Consider the following 16,152-nt stretch of genomic DNA (forward strand, 5'->3'; position numbering starts at 1 on the left):
AAACCGTTGGTCCAATCGCTTTTTCACCTTACAGTTTTCGATAGAACTCGTCGAGTACTATAAGAAACGCTACTCAGAACTATTCGGTACTTTCAAAATAATTTTCAAAGATTTCTATTATTTTTTTTAAACTTTATTATATTTCAAAAATGTTTTTTATGTATCAAGAACTTTAGGTATTCACAAAATAGTTCTGTTAAGCTGATCAGAACTATGTGACCTTGAATTTCGTTAAAAAGTTAGCACCCCATTTAAAAAAAATTGTTAAAAAAATGTTTATTGAGCGGAACTCTTGTTATTAATTATAGGGAACTCTTCGTCTCGTCAAAAGGAAGTGGGAACTCTAATCAGAACTCCTGAGTACTATAGTTGGGGTGCTAACTTAACATACCCGGAAAAACGTGAGTTTTTGATGAAAAAAATATATACTTACTGATGAATTCGACGATACATGGGGTCTGCCTAACGAGATGTTAGGCATGGACGGTGAACTGAAGAGTGAAAGATCCGAAAAGCTGCCCTGTTGACTACTGCTAGTGAGACGTCCTCCATACGCTGAATTTTCACCTTCCTGCAATACATCAGAAATATCTCGTGACAAATTTTCGTAACACTGAAAAATAGCAACATAATATGGTATTGTTGAAACTTACTTCCTGTATTGCTGTATTGCTTCCAGCAGTGGGACTGGCTTGAGAATTATTGACAGTCGGAGGAGAATTAGGCCCAGACTCAGGATTGCTGCCAGAATCTAAAAAATATACAAATAGTATGCCGAGACTTCCGAGAAAGATAGAGAGGAATAGTGTCGCCTCGTTACGCAATAAAAATGTATGCGAAATAAATGAATGGTCATGCGCTCAGAAATTGCATGCGAAATTGTATTTTTGACTCGCGAACAAAGAGGAAAGATGTACGACTTGATAATCCTCTGAATATAAATTAATTCTTCATACACGTCGCACGTGCAACATATACATATATATTAAATTTCGACCATGACGATCCACAAGAAATTTTACGACAGCTGAAATGATTACAATCCATTATAAGTATGTCTAAAAGTAGCTTTTTAAACTTGTCGATCCGTTATTTCGAGAACAATTCAAATATTCCTGGACAGCATTAATTTACATATGTTAATCGAAAAGTCTTGGTCATGCTATTACAGGAGAGTAACAAATGTCAAAAACTCAACAGTTAATTAATCGAACACTCGGGGTGCGGTAAGAAACAGAAAGAGAAAGAGAAAAAACAGAAATGTATGTATGTAGTAGCATTGACGAATGCTCACGCAGAGAAAAAGAGAAATTCTTGTTCTAGAATACTCTCTACAGTACAGATTTTTACCTGGAGTATAGATTTTGAAAAAAATTAATCCTTTAATACAGTTTTATATTGTTTCATATGATCATTCGTCCTATAAATAGGTTTTTAAAAAATTCCATTAAATTAAGTGATTCGTTTTGGAGATATTAAAAAAATTTCATTTTTTTAAAATTATTTTTAATAGGTGTATCTTGAAAATAATGTAAATACAAAGAAAAACTTCAAGAGAACTTTTTTCTAGAAAATTAAATTTTCTATCAGTCCAAACGCTTTTGTCGTTATTAAAGAAAAAAAAATAAATAATGCGAAAAAAAAATGAGAACTTAAGAATTTTTTCAATAGTGACCCAGATATCGTTAACGCAAGTTGGACATTTTCAGTCGGTTTTCTAAAAGTGTTTGGATTGATAGAAAAAGTTATATGTAAAAGAGTAAAAATTATAAATTTTCGCTATTATTTTATTTTTTCCTTCTATTTTGAGTTAATAATATCGAAAAAATTTTTCTATATTCCTAATCGATAGGAAATTTAATTTCCTACATATAAAAACGTTCCATTGAAGATTTTTAGAATTTTGTTGTTTTCAAGATATATTAAAAATAATGAAAAATTACTTTTTTTTTTTGTTAATATCTCCGAAACGCACCACTTAATTTAATGGCATTTTTTAAAAAACTTATTTATAAATCAAATGATCGTATAAATCAATAAAGTTGTACTAAAGAATCAGTTTTGAATACAGTCGTTTTTGAGCTCCACACTCTAAATTTCTTTTGGAGTAAAATCTCACTCCAAAAGAGTAAAATTTTATCGCAAGAAATTTAGATTGCAAGCAATAGTTTAGTAACTCTTTTGAAAAAAGTTTGCGCGAACACTTTGTGTGTGTGAGAGAGAGAGAGAGAAAGAGAAAGAGAGAGAGAGACGTACTTGCTAATAACGACTTCCGCTTGAGATGTGACGCCAGGCGGTCCTTCCGGCGTGCCATCAGAGGTGAGTTTCTCGACGCAGCCATGTTCCTTTCCACGCGTTGTTTTAGTCGCACTTTCAGCAAGTTCGGCTCCGAAGCTGGCCAATTTTTTAGCCGGTTGTTAGTTGGTCATTGTCATACCGAAGAAAAGGGCAGGGAAGGAAAAGAGATGGATGGAAAACAAGAAACGCGATGCGAGACCCCATATCACATTCGCATTCATGTTCGCTCGCTCGTATTATCGGTTTACCGACATGCACGTCACGGAAGGTCGCGTATGAGATTCTATCGAGATTTCCTTGTAATATTCGCGCCTGTATAAAGGGCGAATAATTAATAACATGCACGATTTTGTAAGATAACCGGATTCTGTACGGTCTAGTATCTTATATGGCCAACTCACTGTTTATGATTAATTACACGGCGAGTTCAACAGACACCACTAATGTAGCAGATTTATCCGTTTTGTCATATAATACATTTTTCAAATCTATTGGTTGGCTATAAAATAAAAAAATCCAAAATATTCTCTATCTTACAGCCAATTAACATGTTTGAAAAATTCATTGTACAACAAATGTAATATTAGTCGAAATCATCTACAAAAATCGATTTGACCCTTGATCTGATCTTGGCAGCGCCATCCAAGGTCAAACTGATCAGATCAATAAATAAAATCATTTTACATTCTACAGTTTTTTATATGAAATATTTTTCTCGAAAGTGCTTTGTTTTCTAAGTATTTTCCCTAGTCCGATACTTTTCCCTCATTCCTATATTTTCGCGTGAACAATTATAATAAAATCCATGTGAACTCTCGCTTTGCGATATAAAGTATTTACATAGATGCCTAAAAAAGGTGAATATTCGCAGAAACTGATTGGAGATTCATTTATTACTTAATTGGACAATGAAACACAACGTATCGATTTGCTATGTGCATATCGGCGTTATCGATATATAATCCGATCGAGCGAATTTTGTTGTGGAAAATCTTTTCTTTATATTCTCGGATAAAGTAATGATCAAAAAGCAAACATCGCGTCGACATGTAAGCTCTTTTTCTGAGATTCAACTCGTTTCTCGAACATCGAAACACCATGCTTTAGTAGACATTCTATTGACACACAAACTGCTTGTACGAAATATGCATAAGTTAATTCAGATATCTCGAGACAATTTACCTGTCTTCCTGAGCGGAAAATCGTCCCCAAATTTCTGGAGCATTTGTGGCATCTGATATGGATGAGCCGCATTCGTGGTGCTCGATGATTCCGACTGTGGTTGTAACCTGGATAAAAAAATATTGGAGACATCATTTATGTCGTATATTTATGTCAATATTTAGAAAAGAAACAGTCAATAAGAAAGTAAAGTATGTTGAGAAGATGCGTCCTTCTAATAATATTAAAATTCTCAGTTTTTCGTATTATGCATTGAAACTTTACATATTTAAAGATCTATCATTAAAAAATTGTAAATAAATAAATATAAATAAGTTAGGGCAGGAATTATATACATACATATATGTTATATACTTTACCAGTTTCTATATCCGGATGTGCCGGGTACTGCTCCGTTCGCCGCGGCAGCTGCCTCCCTTTGCTTCTTGTTCACCAAAAAACTCTGAAATCATAATAAGATTATAAAATGAGCATAATATTTGCATAAAATTTAAAGCGCTGTTTACATACTATAAATTCAGAAAATTAATATTCTGTTTTTTACTGAATAGACGAGAGATCGTAAATGGTTAAATATTACTTCTTTCTCGACTAATTTACAACTTCCTTTCACAAGGAGTTGATAAGAATTGTAAAAAATGCCAAATGAGATGAACCATAGTTCATTTGGAAGGGAAGAATTGTGTGTACTAACATCGTAAAAGGATTTGGATGGGCTTTTGATTCTTAGAAAATTGCAGTCAAAATTGGGCAATCGATCAGTATTATACGATAAATATTAGGACTGTGCGTCGATAAACAAAACAGCTGAACGGATTGATTGTGAGATATGCGGATATACTTTTTTTTATTCAGTTAACGAAAGTTCAAATTCCCTTAATTAATATTTTTAAGTAACAATTATATTGTATAATGTAATTTATTTTTCTTACCCTCTTTTAAGTAAAAATACTAATAATTGTACTTTTTTCTTTAGATTTTTTTTATATTTACTGTCGAACATAATTTATAAACTATAATTTCTTGATGATGTATTAAAAATTCAACGCGCTTTTCCATTTTTAATTTGGGTCCAAATTAAAATTTTTAGACCGTAACTAGTAATTAAATTTAAAAAATTTCTCCTAATCACTTATTAGTTAAGTATGTCAATAAAAAGGCAGATCACTTATTTCTTTTACCTCCACTTTTTTTAATCACTTTTTCAAAATATCCCATCCTATTACCAATTAGATTTTATAATTAGATAAAAGCAACTCTTTTTAGTCTTAAACACTAATTGCCATCTAAAAATTTTAGTTAAGATTCAAGTTACAAGGATATAAAACAGAAAAGTATGCATGTAACTTCTAGGATTTAAGGATTAATATTGCGAATACACAACATTCAAGAGATAACAGTTAATTCTTGTGCAAATTTATCATCTATCATTCCTCGTACTTAAAAATAAAAAAAATTATCATGTTTAATATTATAATAAAAGAAAAACTCCAAACTTACATGAAGGCGTTCCTTGACTTCTGTGGATGCATTAGCACTATGATCATGCTTGTCTTTCTTCCTGAGAGCCTCGAGTCTTTCCTTTTCTCGCCTTTGTTCCTCCTCCAACTGATTCTGCTCCAGCTACAGTAAAAATAAATTTTATTTAAAAATAATAAAAAAGAAAAAGGGCTGCGAACCAAAAAAAAATTCGTTAAAATACACAATTGTTTGTAAATAAAAATTGTCAGTTGATTAAAATTACGTAGTTTAATTAGAAAAACAGATAACAGACATTTCGATCTCTATTAGGTCATTATCAATGTTACAAAGATCGCAAATTGTTAACAAATGTTCGATAGAATTATAAAATTACATAAAAATGATTAGAATGATTTCTAATGCTTGGAAATAGTAGCGCATAAATCAGAGAATTATTCTGCATAGTCAGAGTATTTAATATTGCAATTCTTAACGACTTAGATATGAATATGTCTGTTCGCTCCAAGAGAGAAATGCCTTAAGGTTGCAGCGCAAAAATTAAAACTATGTGCATATAATAGCGCATAAATCCTGTGTACTCAATTTTCCAATTCGATTGTTTTTAACGGATGGAGGACTGACTAACTGCCTACTCAGTCCCCCCACAAAAAAAATTTTTTTTTAGCTAAACAGAATGAGCGCAAAAATTTTTGCTTGCGGATATGGATAGCGCATAAATAGCGCATTATTATACAATATTTTAAATTAAGATTTAGTTAAGTGGGAGGGACCAGCTAAGCAGACGTGTCAACATTAATGTTATACGGACCACTAGAAACCGTAATTTGATTCTTATTGGAAGTGTCATTTGAAATATTAGAGAGCAAAAATAAGAAATAAGAAATATTAATTCATTATTTTTAAATTGATTGAGCCTTATTACAAACATATTTTAAATTTTATTCATAATCAGCGCGCGATTATTGGAGGGACTATATATGCAGTATATAAAAATCACACATAATTATAATAAGCACTGTGATCCAAGTTTGACCGTTATAGGCTGTTTTTTTGTTTGTTTAAATTTTATTTCTTGGAAACTCATTTTTTTCTAACAATCTTTCTCTCATGTGCGTTTTTTTCCAAGATCATTCTGCGTATTCTACGAAAGATAACTATCAAATCACAGTATAATAATGTCGAAGTAGAAATAAATCTATCTAGATTTACCTGTAGTTGATGCATTTGATGTTCATGCAATTCAGCCAATTGTCGTTCCTGGACATGAAACTGTTGCCGGAGAATCTGTTGTCGAAGTTGATGATGCTGCTGTAGCTGGAAACAAATCCAGATATCTCAAGGATAATGCAACATCTTTAGCTGAAAACTAAAATAGCAAAAAGTATCTGAGGGATATGAAGTAATTTTGCAAGTAAAACATAATCAGTCGCTTGCTAACTAGGTTTAACTGAAATCGTTACAAATTATTTCTGTTTGCAATACAATATTTTTTTTCTATGCTTGTATATTAATTTACAGTCATCAGGTACTTATTTATTCGATTTGCCCACGGTGACAAATAAACGAGTCTTTCGATTAAAAAAAAAAAGAACAAATAGAGATGCAGATTTATGTACCTACAGAGCTTTCAAATATGTTACCGAATAATAGCTATTGTCGCACGCGTCCAATATGTGGAAATGCGAAAGTATGCACAGCGATTGCAGTGTAAAATTTCATATCAACTGGTGCGTATCCGATACGTTTAATCCAATTTACCATGTCTCTTAAATGTTTTTCGTTTGTCATCCGTCGCATGTGGGCGACTTTTAGTCGCCTTTTCTCAGAAGGAAATGCGTAGGTTGCTGACACAGAGTGATTTCGTCCAATTTATTACGTTTGCGAATAAACGCTGTCACGCGATTCTTATGCAAGCATTGCACTTTTAGCAAGCACGTATAAAAAAATCAAATGCAGTATCGCGCGTCCGATTTGAAAACAGAGTTGCGCTAGTTATTATATAATATTACAATTAATGAGCAAGATAAGATTCTAGAACTCCAGATTACAAACTCGTCTCGTTTATAATCGTTTTGCTCTTCTGATTAACATTCTCTGAAGTTAATTGAGATTTTTTGGTTTTAAGGAGGTCGATTATGTCTTTAAATAAATACGGTAATATTCGGAAATTTATTTATAAAACTACTAAATAAATTTGTATAAATTTTATGTAAATTTCACGTCATTATCTTTCTTAGGCTGGTATTCATAGCTATCGGATTGTATATTTAAGAACGTCCTAAGGACAGTCTTAAACTATCATAAATCCAATTAAAGAACCGTATTAGCTCTCTACTATATCTTAAGACATTACTTAGTGTGTGTGAAGCTAGCGTCTCACTTGATACAAAATAAAAAAATTTTGAGCATATTCTCAATAGTTCTATATATTGGATCGCTAACATCCATTAGTGGATATGCACAAGAAGAAGAAGAAGAAGTAATGTATTTATCAATAATTTCGTCATTCTAACATCTCTTTAATTCTTTTTCTTAATTATATTTTTTTCTTCAAAAGTAAGAAATATTACCGTTGTTTTCTGCCGTCCTACATCATATGTCAAAAGACTATGCAAAGATTTTGCTCTTCATCTTAGCCGATTTTACTATAAAGAAGAATTTGTTACCCATTTGTTACTAATCTTTTTATATTATCATAATTTCGTTTATCCGGATTTTACACAAGCAACACACACATCTCTTCTAATGTATATTAGGTGTACAAATTAATTCACGGCCCCTACCTTTCAGCGACTTCAGAACCCGTTTAAGTTGAACTCCCCCTCCCCACTGTAGTCATTTTAAAGTGCCATGTTTTAGCTTTAAAATGAGGTACAATACTTGATCCTCCCGTGAACATAACCTGCGAAATCAGTAGTAAACACGATGTCGTTTGAAAAGCAGCATTTGAGGCACTGCCTCCTTTTCGCGTTTCAACTTAAAAAAAAATGCGGCTGAGGCAAAAAAAATGATTTGTTTGGCTTTGGGCGAGAATGTATCGTACATGTAAAAAATGGTTCCAACAGTTTCGAGAGGGAAATTTCGACCTTGAGGATGAACGCCCTGGTCAATCAAAAAAAGTGGAAGACAGACGTGGAGTTAGAGGAAATTTTGAATGAGAATTCTTGCCAAACGCAATTAAAACTTACAAATATGCTTGCAGTAACCCAACAAGACGTTTCCTATCGCCTACAACATCACTGGGGAGATCGAGAATTAAAAAAGGGCCGAGAATTAATTTGTATACCTATAATACAAGTTCTCCTGATTATAATTTTGTTCATAAGATATTCTGGATTTTACTTATTTTATTAGTAATTTAACATGCGCAAATTTTATTAGAATGTCAATTAGTCTTATTATCTTTTATTTTAGAGTTTAACTATGTATGACAAAGAGTTTTCCAATGTACATCTTTGACGATTTTAATATATACTGTTTTAATGTTTCCCATCTCTTTCGACGATTACAATTATCTACAATGAGACTTAATAGCAGCAACTGCGATTTAGATTAATTATTTTTCTTCGACACGATGTGCTCAGAACACAATACTTTTAATTGTAAAATTATTCGTTTAACGAATAATTTTTTTATCTTGTTACATAAAAATTCCACGAAAAAATTCGATATTTTATTGAAGAGTTCAGAGAGTTTGCTGTATTACTTGCACCTTACATAAATGTATCGTACGTTACCACTAGTATCTTTTGCTGCAGCGCGTGTTGGCCATGAATGTTGGTAGCATCGGCAGGTGCAGTATGATAAGTTCCAGAAGTCAAGGTAGCCGTGGCCGCGCTTCCTCCACCACCGGCGCCCAAATCTCGCGGTCGCGACATCGGAGAGCCCGGCGTGTCTCTGGCCATCTCTATGCACATGTAACAGTAACAATATATATATTCGATAATATGCCTCGGTGAATCTTGTTGTCGTCATCACCGTGTTGATGCTGGTGGACAACCATTTTGTTATGGTGATGTGCACCAATAATCTTTATGTTCGAGGTTTTCGCGTGCGAATATCAATACATAGAATATCAATACACAGAGCTGCTCTGTGAAGTCGGCATCCCTAAATGCGAATTTTGATAAAATCATTATTGTATTCGTTTGTCCGCTGATTGTCCAGGTTTGTCCACCCTATTTTTATTATATTTTTCATAATAATGAAAAATAATCACTCGGGGGTACTACCATTTTTCTTTGTGTGTAACTTTTTTTCGGAGGGTGGACAAACGTGGACAAACAGTGGACAAACGAAAGCAATCATGATTTTATCAAAATTCGCATTTAGGGGTGCCGACTTCACAGAGCTGCTCTGTGAGAGAGAGAACGTATTGAAAGGCAATATGTATAAACAATGTTAAGGTTAGGAACAATAGGTAATAATTTGTTTAGAAATAAGTAGCAAACTAAAAATTAAATATGACAATTATACGTTCAAAAATCATCCTGTAATTTAATAACAATTATTTGACTATCTTTAAATTTATCGAATTAAATGGTTATTTAACTAAATATATAAGTACTATAATAAATTTTTAAATTAATAACAAGCTGATTCTTCACTCGACAAATTAATCAAACTGAATTTTCACAATGATCATTTTGATGACGCGAGATAAATACTGTAACATTTTATCTAAAATATACGACTGTAATTTACGTGAAAAAGAAGGGATATATCGTGATCAATCAAGATTAGAAGTCATAATAACTGGTATTAAACTCAATCTCATTTCACAACGCTCTCGTCGCATTCTTTTCATTATCATCACTGAAAAATCACTTGCAATCTCACTTCCTGTCATTTAATAATAAGTATTGTGTCGACCGTTTTTATTGATATTAATAAAACACAATGCCACAATATTACAACTTGCATCTAGTCGAATGTATAAGTTATCGATAAAAAAAAAATCGCTCAACATACCTATATTTTTTAAATATATCTTATATTTAATTCAATATTCAAGACATAATTTTAAGAAGTCATTAAAATAAGAACTATTGAGAAAGATGGAGATCCTCTATGTTGAAAGAAGTTTAAATTCTTTATGCCATTTATTTCAAATCATATTACTTATTATTACTTTCCAAACGTTGAAGTTTTTTTTGAAAACATACGATTACACCAATTGCATTTTACGTGTGACAGCTATTGTTTTTTTTTTTTTTTTTCCGAATATGCGGGGGGGGGAGGGTAATTTTGAAATGGCCTAGAGACGTGAGAAAACTCGTTTCTACGCTAGAACTTAGGCCCCTTCCTCTCTTTATGGATTCACTCAGCGTGTCTAGCTTGAATGATGTCCGAAAGACATCTGGCGGCGGACACCGTGTATTCCTTCCATTCGCCGCGTCGCTCTCTCGCGATATCTTACGATGAGAAAATCGTAAAATTTAACGTGGAGCGACGTGCGTTTGCCGTAACGATGTTTATCGCTTTGATATTCGCTCGCGGCGCGATAGCGCGGCTATTTTTAGCGTTTATTACGCACGCGTATGCGCCACCACACAAGTGACTACTTATCGTTCCCTCAATTTGCGATTTTTCTATTTCTTTTTTTTTTTTCTCTTTTCCAGATTACACCAACTTTTATCTCTCCTCGTCGTCACGTCCACGTTTAAAAAATTTGCTCAGAATATTCGATATCTTGATCCAAAATATACATAAGGCTCTTAGAGGAAACCAGTAAAATCACTTGCATCCACTACTCCGTTCGTGACACCTATTATTGTTACAGATTACAACTTCAACTCAGCCACAATCGCCATCCGATTATTGCGGACTACGTAACAAAACTAATATTCGTAAATATAATTACAAAATTAATAAATAATAAATATACTGCAAAAAAAAAAAAACAGCAAGAAACTTTTCGCAAATCATAAAATTCCGAGGCACGCGCGAGTTATATCGGTAAAATCACATTCCGTTGATCATGCTAAAAGTTCCTATTAATTCACTTGAGCCACTGATCGTCCTAGGCGAACGTGGACGAGGACGACGAGGTGGACAAAGAGGGCGAGGAGGAGACGACGACGACGCGGAGGTGTGAGGGTGCGCATGCAGGAAACGACGGTGGAGAAACGAAGAGAAGAGAAGCTTTATATTTGCTGCTTGGAACGGCAGAAGCAACGATCAGCGCTAAATTTAACTGGCACTGGAAGCGATTATGTGAACCTGGGAGAGCGAAGATGAGGTGAGACAAAGAGGGAGAGAGAGAGACTGCGACACGTCACCGGAGGGGAACAGCGAGCGAAGAGAACGCGAAATTACCTGCTGGGTAGATGAATCGCGAATGAACGATCGCGACCACAAGCGATTCCGATAATTCCTCACATCGCTCGCGATGGGAGATGATGCAACGCTCGTCTCGTGGCGAGGCGCATCGAAGCAGAGAACCGCGAATATTGGTCAATTATCAGTGACTTGTTCTTGGTCGCTCGTTCACGTGCTCGTCGCCACTCGCGACTCTAGATCGATGTGAGCCAACAAGAAAACCTGCCGCGAATAACGAGTAAATTAAACCCTAAATAGAAAAACTCTGTCGAGTGCATTCTTATACATTCGTAATACGAATATCAACTTGCCACTGAGCAAGCACAATCAATGATGTAAATGACTGTATAAGTGATAATAACTAAGATTTTTTTATTACATTTGTACTTCTGTATTTTTTATTGAAGACATGCTCAACACCAATCTATATCTCTAGCCGCGCGAAATAAATATAGAAGTGCTAAAAGCGCTGAAAAGCGTCCAAATCGAACCCAGTCTCAGTCTGTCGCGTATACAGTACTATCATTACCAAATTAAAAAGTAAAATCCAAGTGGTACTATTTTCGAAAATGTGCAAGTGGTACTATTCTTATTATTTGCTTAATTCTAATGGCATGTATCATTTGCATAAAAGATTAAATTCATAAAAATGTTGAAAAGAAACAATTGGAAATTGATTTGTTAAATATGCACAAAATTACAAAACGTTTTTGCAATGAGAATCCAAACATTATTTTTACCAAGGCGGACAAAGGCAACATAACAATAAAAAACATGGCAATAAAAAAACAGAATTATATATAAAGTAAAATTGAAGAGATACTACTAGATACAGATATTTATTATTTAATGGACAATAACTCTATCAACAAAATTGAAAAGAAACTCAATTCGATATTAAAAAATTCGTTAGACAAAAATTTAATTTCAAAAAAAGTTTACTTTACACTACACTTCAGTGACTCCAACTTAGCGAGAATTTACGGTTTTCCTTATGAGATACACAAGGAAAATGTCCCCTTTTGAATTATTGTTTCTCCTGTTAACGCTGTCTTATATCCCATAGCGTCTTTCTTAGGTTCAACTATCGCGTCTAATGTAGAGACAAATCCACGCGACAAGCATATAACAGTTTTGAAGCCTTTAGATTACTCAATGGCATTGAGATTGGCAATTCAACTTTATCATCACTGGACGTTATTTCTATGTTCACAAACATTCCTCTAGATCTTGCACTCCACAGCATTGAAAAAAGATGGACTTTGGTGGCTCGGGATAAAGAGACTTGTAATGTTTTTTAGTTTTTGAACATGGCTGGAGACACTACCGCGTCTTCTGATTTCAGATTCGGATTTTGCATCACAATACCTCCCATTCGTAGATGTGTGTGAAGTTAGCACCCCACACAAAATTGAAATTCCATAGTTCTGATTAGAGTTCCCGTTTCGTTTCGAAAAGAGGAAGGAGTTCCCTGTAGGTTAGAACAAGAATTCTCCTAGATAACTATTTTTTTTAATTTAAAAAAATGGGGAGCTAACTTCTACACAAAATTTGAGATCGAATAGTTCTGAGTGGTTTAATGTAACTTTCAGCCGATTTTCGAATCGCCTCCGCCTTCCGCTGTCCCCCTCACCTCACCTCACCGCGCGCAATCCAAATGCCGTTCGAACGACATTCGATCACAATTCAGGGTACCACCCCACGAGTTCTAACAACAATTCTTAATGCTCGAAGCGCTAGGACTAACGATTTAAGAGATATTACGATTTTTCGTATGTCAAATCGAAAAAAAAATATTTTTTTGAACGTTACCGATAGTTCTGTTGACAGTTCTGGATAGCACTCCAGTTCTATCAAAAGTTATTACTATTATTTAAAGCGCTATGACTAATAGTTTAGAACAGGCCTGTCCAAAATTCGACTCGTGAGCTAAACGTTTCCACCTCTTCACCGTCTCGATAAAGCGAGACAGAGCGTAAACAACAAAAGATAGACGCCAGCACCTGAATCCAGGCCTGTCCAAGCGTCGTAGAGCGAAGGGGCTGAGGGGCCGTATCTTAATTGGAATAGCCTATCGTTCTCTGCCTGTAGCACCTACAACAACGCTATACCGATCTTTTTTGTGAATTCTTATTTCTTATTATAAAAAATATGAATATTGACATATTTCCAATTTCAATACAATTTCGTTTAATTATGGGTTGACCCAATAATTTGTGATACGTATTTTTGTTGTTGACTCTAATTGCGCAAGTAAATTACAATCTTATAATGAAGTACATGATGGAGATTTTATCTGTTTAAGATTTAATCTGCTAACAAGCAAAGAATGATGGGCTATTCCGATTGAGACGGGGCCCTTCAGCTCCTTCGCTCTACGACACTTGAACAGGTCCGATTCAGGCGGAACGCTGGCGTGTGTTGTTTACGCTCTGTCTCGCTCTATTGAGACGGCGGAGAGGTGGAAACGTTTAGGCTCACGACGCAGTGTTGTTAGATGTGCTCTCGTTTTTACGTATGTGCGGCGTCACGATGACGAGTTGACGAGAATAGTTGCGTATATATATATGTAACAGGCTGACGGGCGTCGAGGAGCGTCGGGCACCACAGTTTTGGCGGGATCTCGCTGAGAATATAGTGTAGGATAGACTATGTAACAGGTAAGAAAAGTTAATCAAATATAATTCGTACAATTATTAAACGTATTTTATGATTTTGTATATTACGGATCTAAATGTCACTAAAGGAGCTATTAAAAAACAAAGAGTTTGCGCATTTAAATATTCATGGTTAGACGAAGATACTTTTAAAGCATTTATATTTGCAAATATTGTATAATATTAAACTTTTATTTCATTTGTTAATCAATTTTCTAGAAATTTATGAATATTTCTCAAAAATAATACCGGGACTATAGAGCGCCCTATTTTGTTCGAGTTAAAGTACGGCAATGATACTACATTTAATGCGCATGCGCAAAAACGGGAGCCCGTCTAACAACACTGCTCACGAGCTGAGTTTTGGACCGGCCTGGTTTAGAAGATATCGCGATTTTTCATTCTGCGTTTTGTGAGGTGGCACCTCAAATATTTAATGTTCGATATTTTGTGTTAATTCGCCGGAACTATATTTTATTTTAGACAGGAACTCTTCGGGGTGCATTCAAAACTGTGTCAAAAATTTTTTGAAAAAAGAGCCAATGTTCCAATTGCGATTCGTATCGCCTGCATGCATGAGTGCCTTACGCGTATGAGAGATATGAATCTTACTAACTGAACTATTTTTAAATGTACCTATATTTCATTTATTCGGTAAATATCTAAAAAAAAAAGTATTATACTTTTATTTCGGAACCCTTAGGGCTTACTTAAAAAAATTATTTTATTGGAACACAATTGAAGGATCTTTTAACCCTGCGCCTTTTATTCTACTCCGTGTGCGGTCTTTTAAATTCGCGAAATTTAACCTGCGTCTCTCTGGTGGTGATGACGTACTGATTGACAACGTACCTATAGGAATTTTTCTGTTCAAAATAGGTTACACATTGTATTTTTTAACCGATTTAAATGTTAAATTTAATAGAAATAAATTTTAAAGAGGATAATGATTCAAATATGTTAAATTGGATGATTTTGTAAAGAATGATACAGGATCATCTGTAGTTTAGACACAGTATAATCATAGTGTAAGTAGAATAAGTAGCGGTACTCCGTGTCGATCCCTTTGATGTTGGTGTCCGAAATCACATGTCATGTCGCCATATTCTTGATATAGTAGTAACGCGCAAACATTTAAATTTGTGAAAAAGAAACGTAGCAATTACGAAATGTTTTAATATCATATAAATATAACTGCAATTTATATTTTATTAAATAAATATTGATTATATTCCAAAATTAACTGTCAGTGCTGAAAATCCATAGTCCATGTAACGTAAACCAGAGGGGTTAACCACTACTTAAAAAATGTAGTGATTGCTAATTATGGCAATATTTGCTACCATTGTTATTGTATGTCTCATTACGTATTCTACAATTTTGATAATAAGTATGTTCCCCTTATTTGTAACCCTTTTTAAAAAAAAAAAAACGTGTGAACTTTTTATCAAACTCGTCCTATATATCTATATGTAATATGTATATGTATATGTAATAAATAGCAAAGGTGCTTACCCTTTTGAGGCAGATGCGTGAAAGCGGATGTGATCTCAACGCTTCTATAGCCCACGTCTTCTGAAACAAATCACAAGCGTTTTATAAAATAGATGACTATATACAAAGAGAACAATAGTTTTAGTTTATCTCTTCAAATCTACACTAATCAGCAAATAAATAAATGTTGCAATTCACGCGAGAAGTACGGAAGTTGATAAATGATTGCATGTCGATTGACGTCAGTTTATTCAGAACATGAAAAAAGATGTCCTGGCTGGAACATACTATTGACTACTACGTCACAATTAATAATACTAAATATTGTCGTCGCGTACTCCTATTATGACTGATCGAATTATCTTCGATCGTAAATTCCTGCAATCTTTTTTACACTTCTTTTTTATCACATCTTTCACGTATGCTCAGATAATAAAATAAAAAGTCGGATCTCGATATAATATTATTTGTATTCGATAAGAAATGAGGCCAGATCTCCTTGGTTATACGTACAGCTAAGATAATATATGTAAGCGTGAAATTTCTTTCTATCCTTTTTGTCTAAATTTTATAAAATTAAATAAGTTTTAAATTGAAATGGGTAAAACGGTATTTCCACAAATATTAAATATTTGCTTTTTTTACATGACAAATTAATTTTTCTATATGATAAAATTCTTACGTCTATTAAGCTGGACCCCCCCCCCCCCCCCCCCCA

At 34.0% G+C, this 16,152-nt stretch overlaps 1 protein-coding gene across 1 annotated transcript in view; it reads right to left on the reverse strand.

The window, feature by feature from the left end:
• Window positions 1-16,152, reverse strand: part of HDAC4 (histone deacetylase 4) — a 30,818-nt gene that overhangs the window by 9,087 nt on the left and 5,579 nt on the right. Inside the window, exons 2-10 of the mRNA XM_018540874.1 lie at window positions 15,456-15,515; window positions 8,700-8,869; window positions 6,172-6,276; window positions 4,981-5,103; window positions 3,840-3,922; window positions 3,481-3,587; window positions 2,257-2,394; window positions 654-751; window positions 434-571 (exon numbers count right to left, since the gene is read on the reverse strand). Coding sequence (XP_018396376.1) covers window positions 434-571; window positions 654-751; window positions 2,257-2,394; window positions 3,481-3,587; window positions 3,840-3,922; window positions 4,981-5,103; window positions 6,172-6,276; window positions 8,700-8,869; window positions 15,456-15,515 — 1,022 coding nt within the window. The remainder of the gene's footprint in view (window positions 1-433; window positions 572-653; window positions 752-2,256; window positions 2,395-3,480; window positions 3,588-3,839; window positions 3,923-4,980; window positions 5,104-6,171; window positions 6,277-8,699; window positions 8,870-15,455; window positions 15,516-16,152) is intronic.

The sequence above is a fragment of the Cyphomyrmex costatus genome, unplaced genomic scaffold (genome assembly GCF_001594065.2).
Source record: "Cyphomyrmex costatus isolate MS0001 unplaced genomic scaffold, Ccosl1.0 scaffold273, whole genome shotgun sequence".
Classification (NCBI taxonomy): Eukaryota; Metazoa; Arthropoda; class Insecta; order Hymenoptera; family Formicidae; genus Cyphomyrmex; species Cyphomyrmex costatus.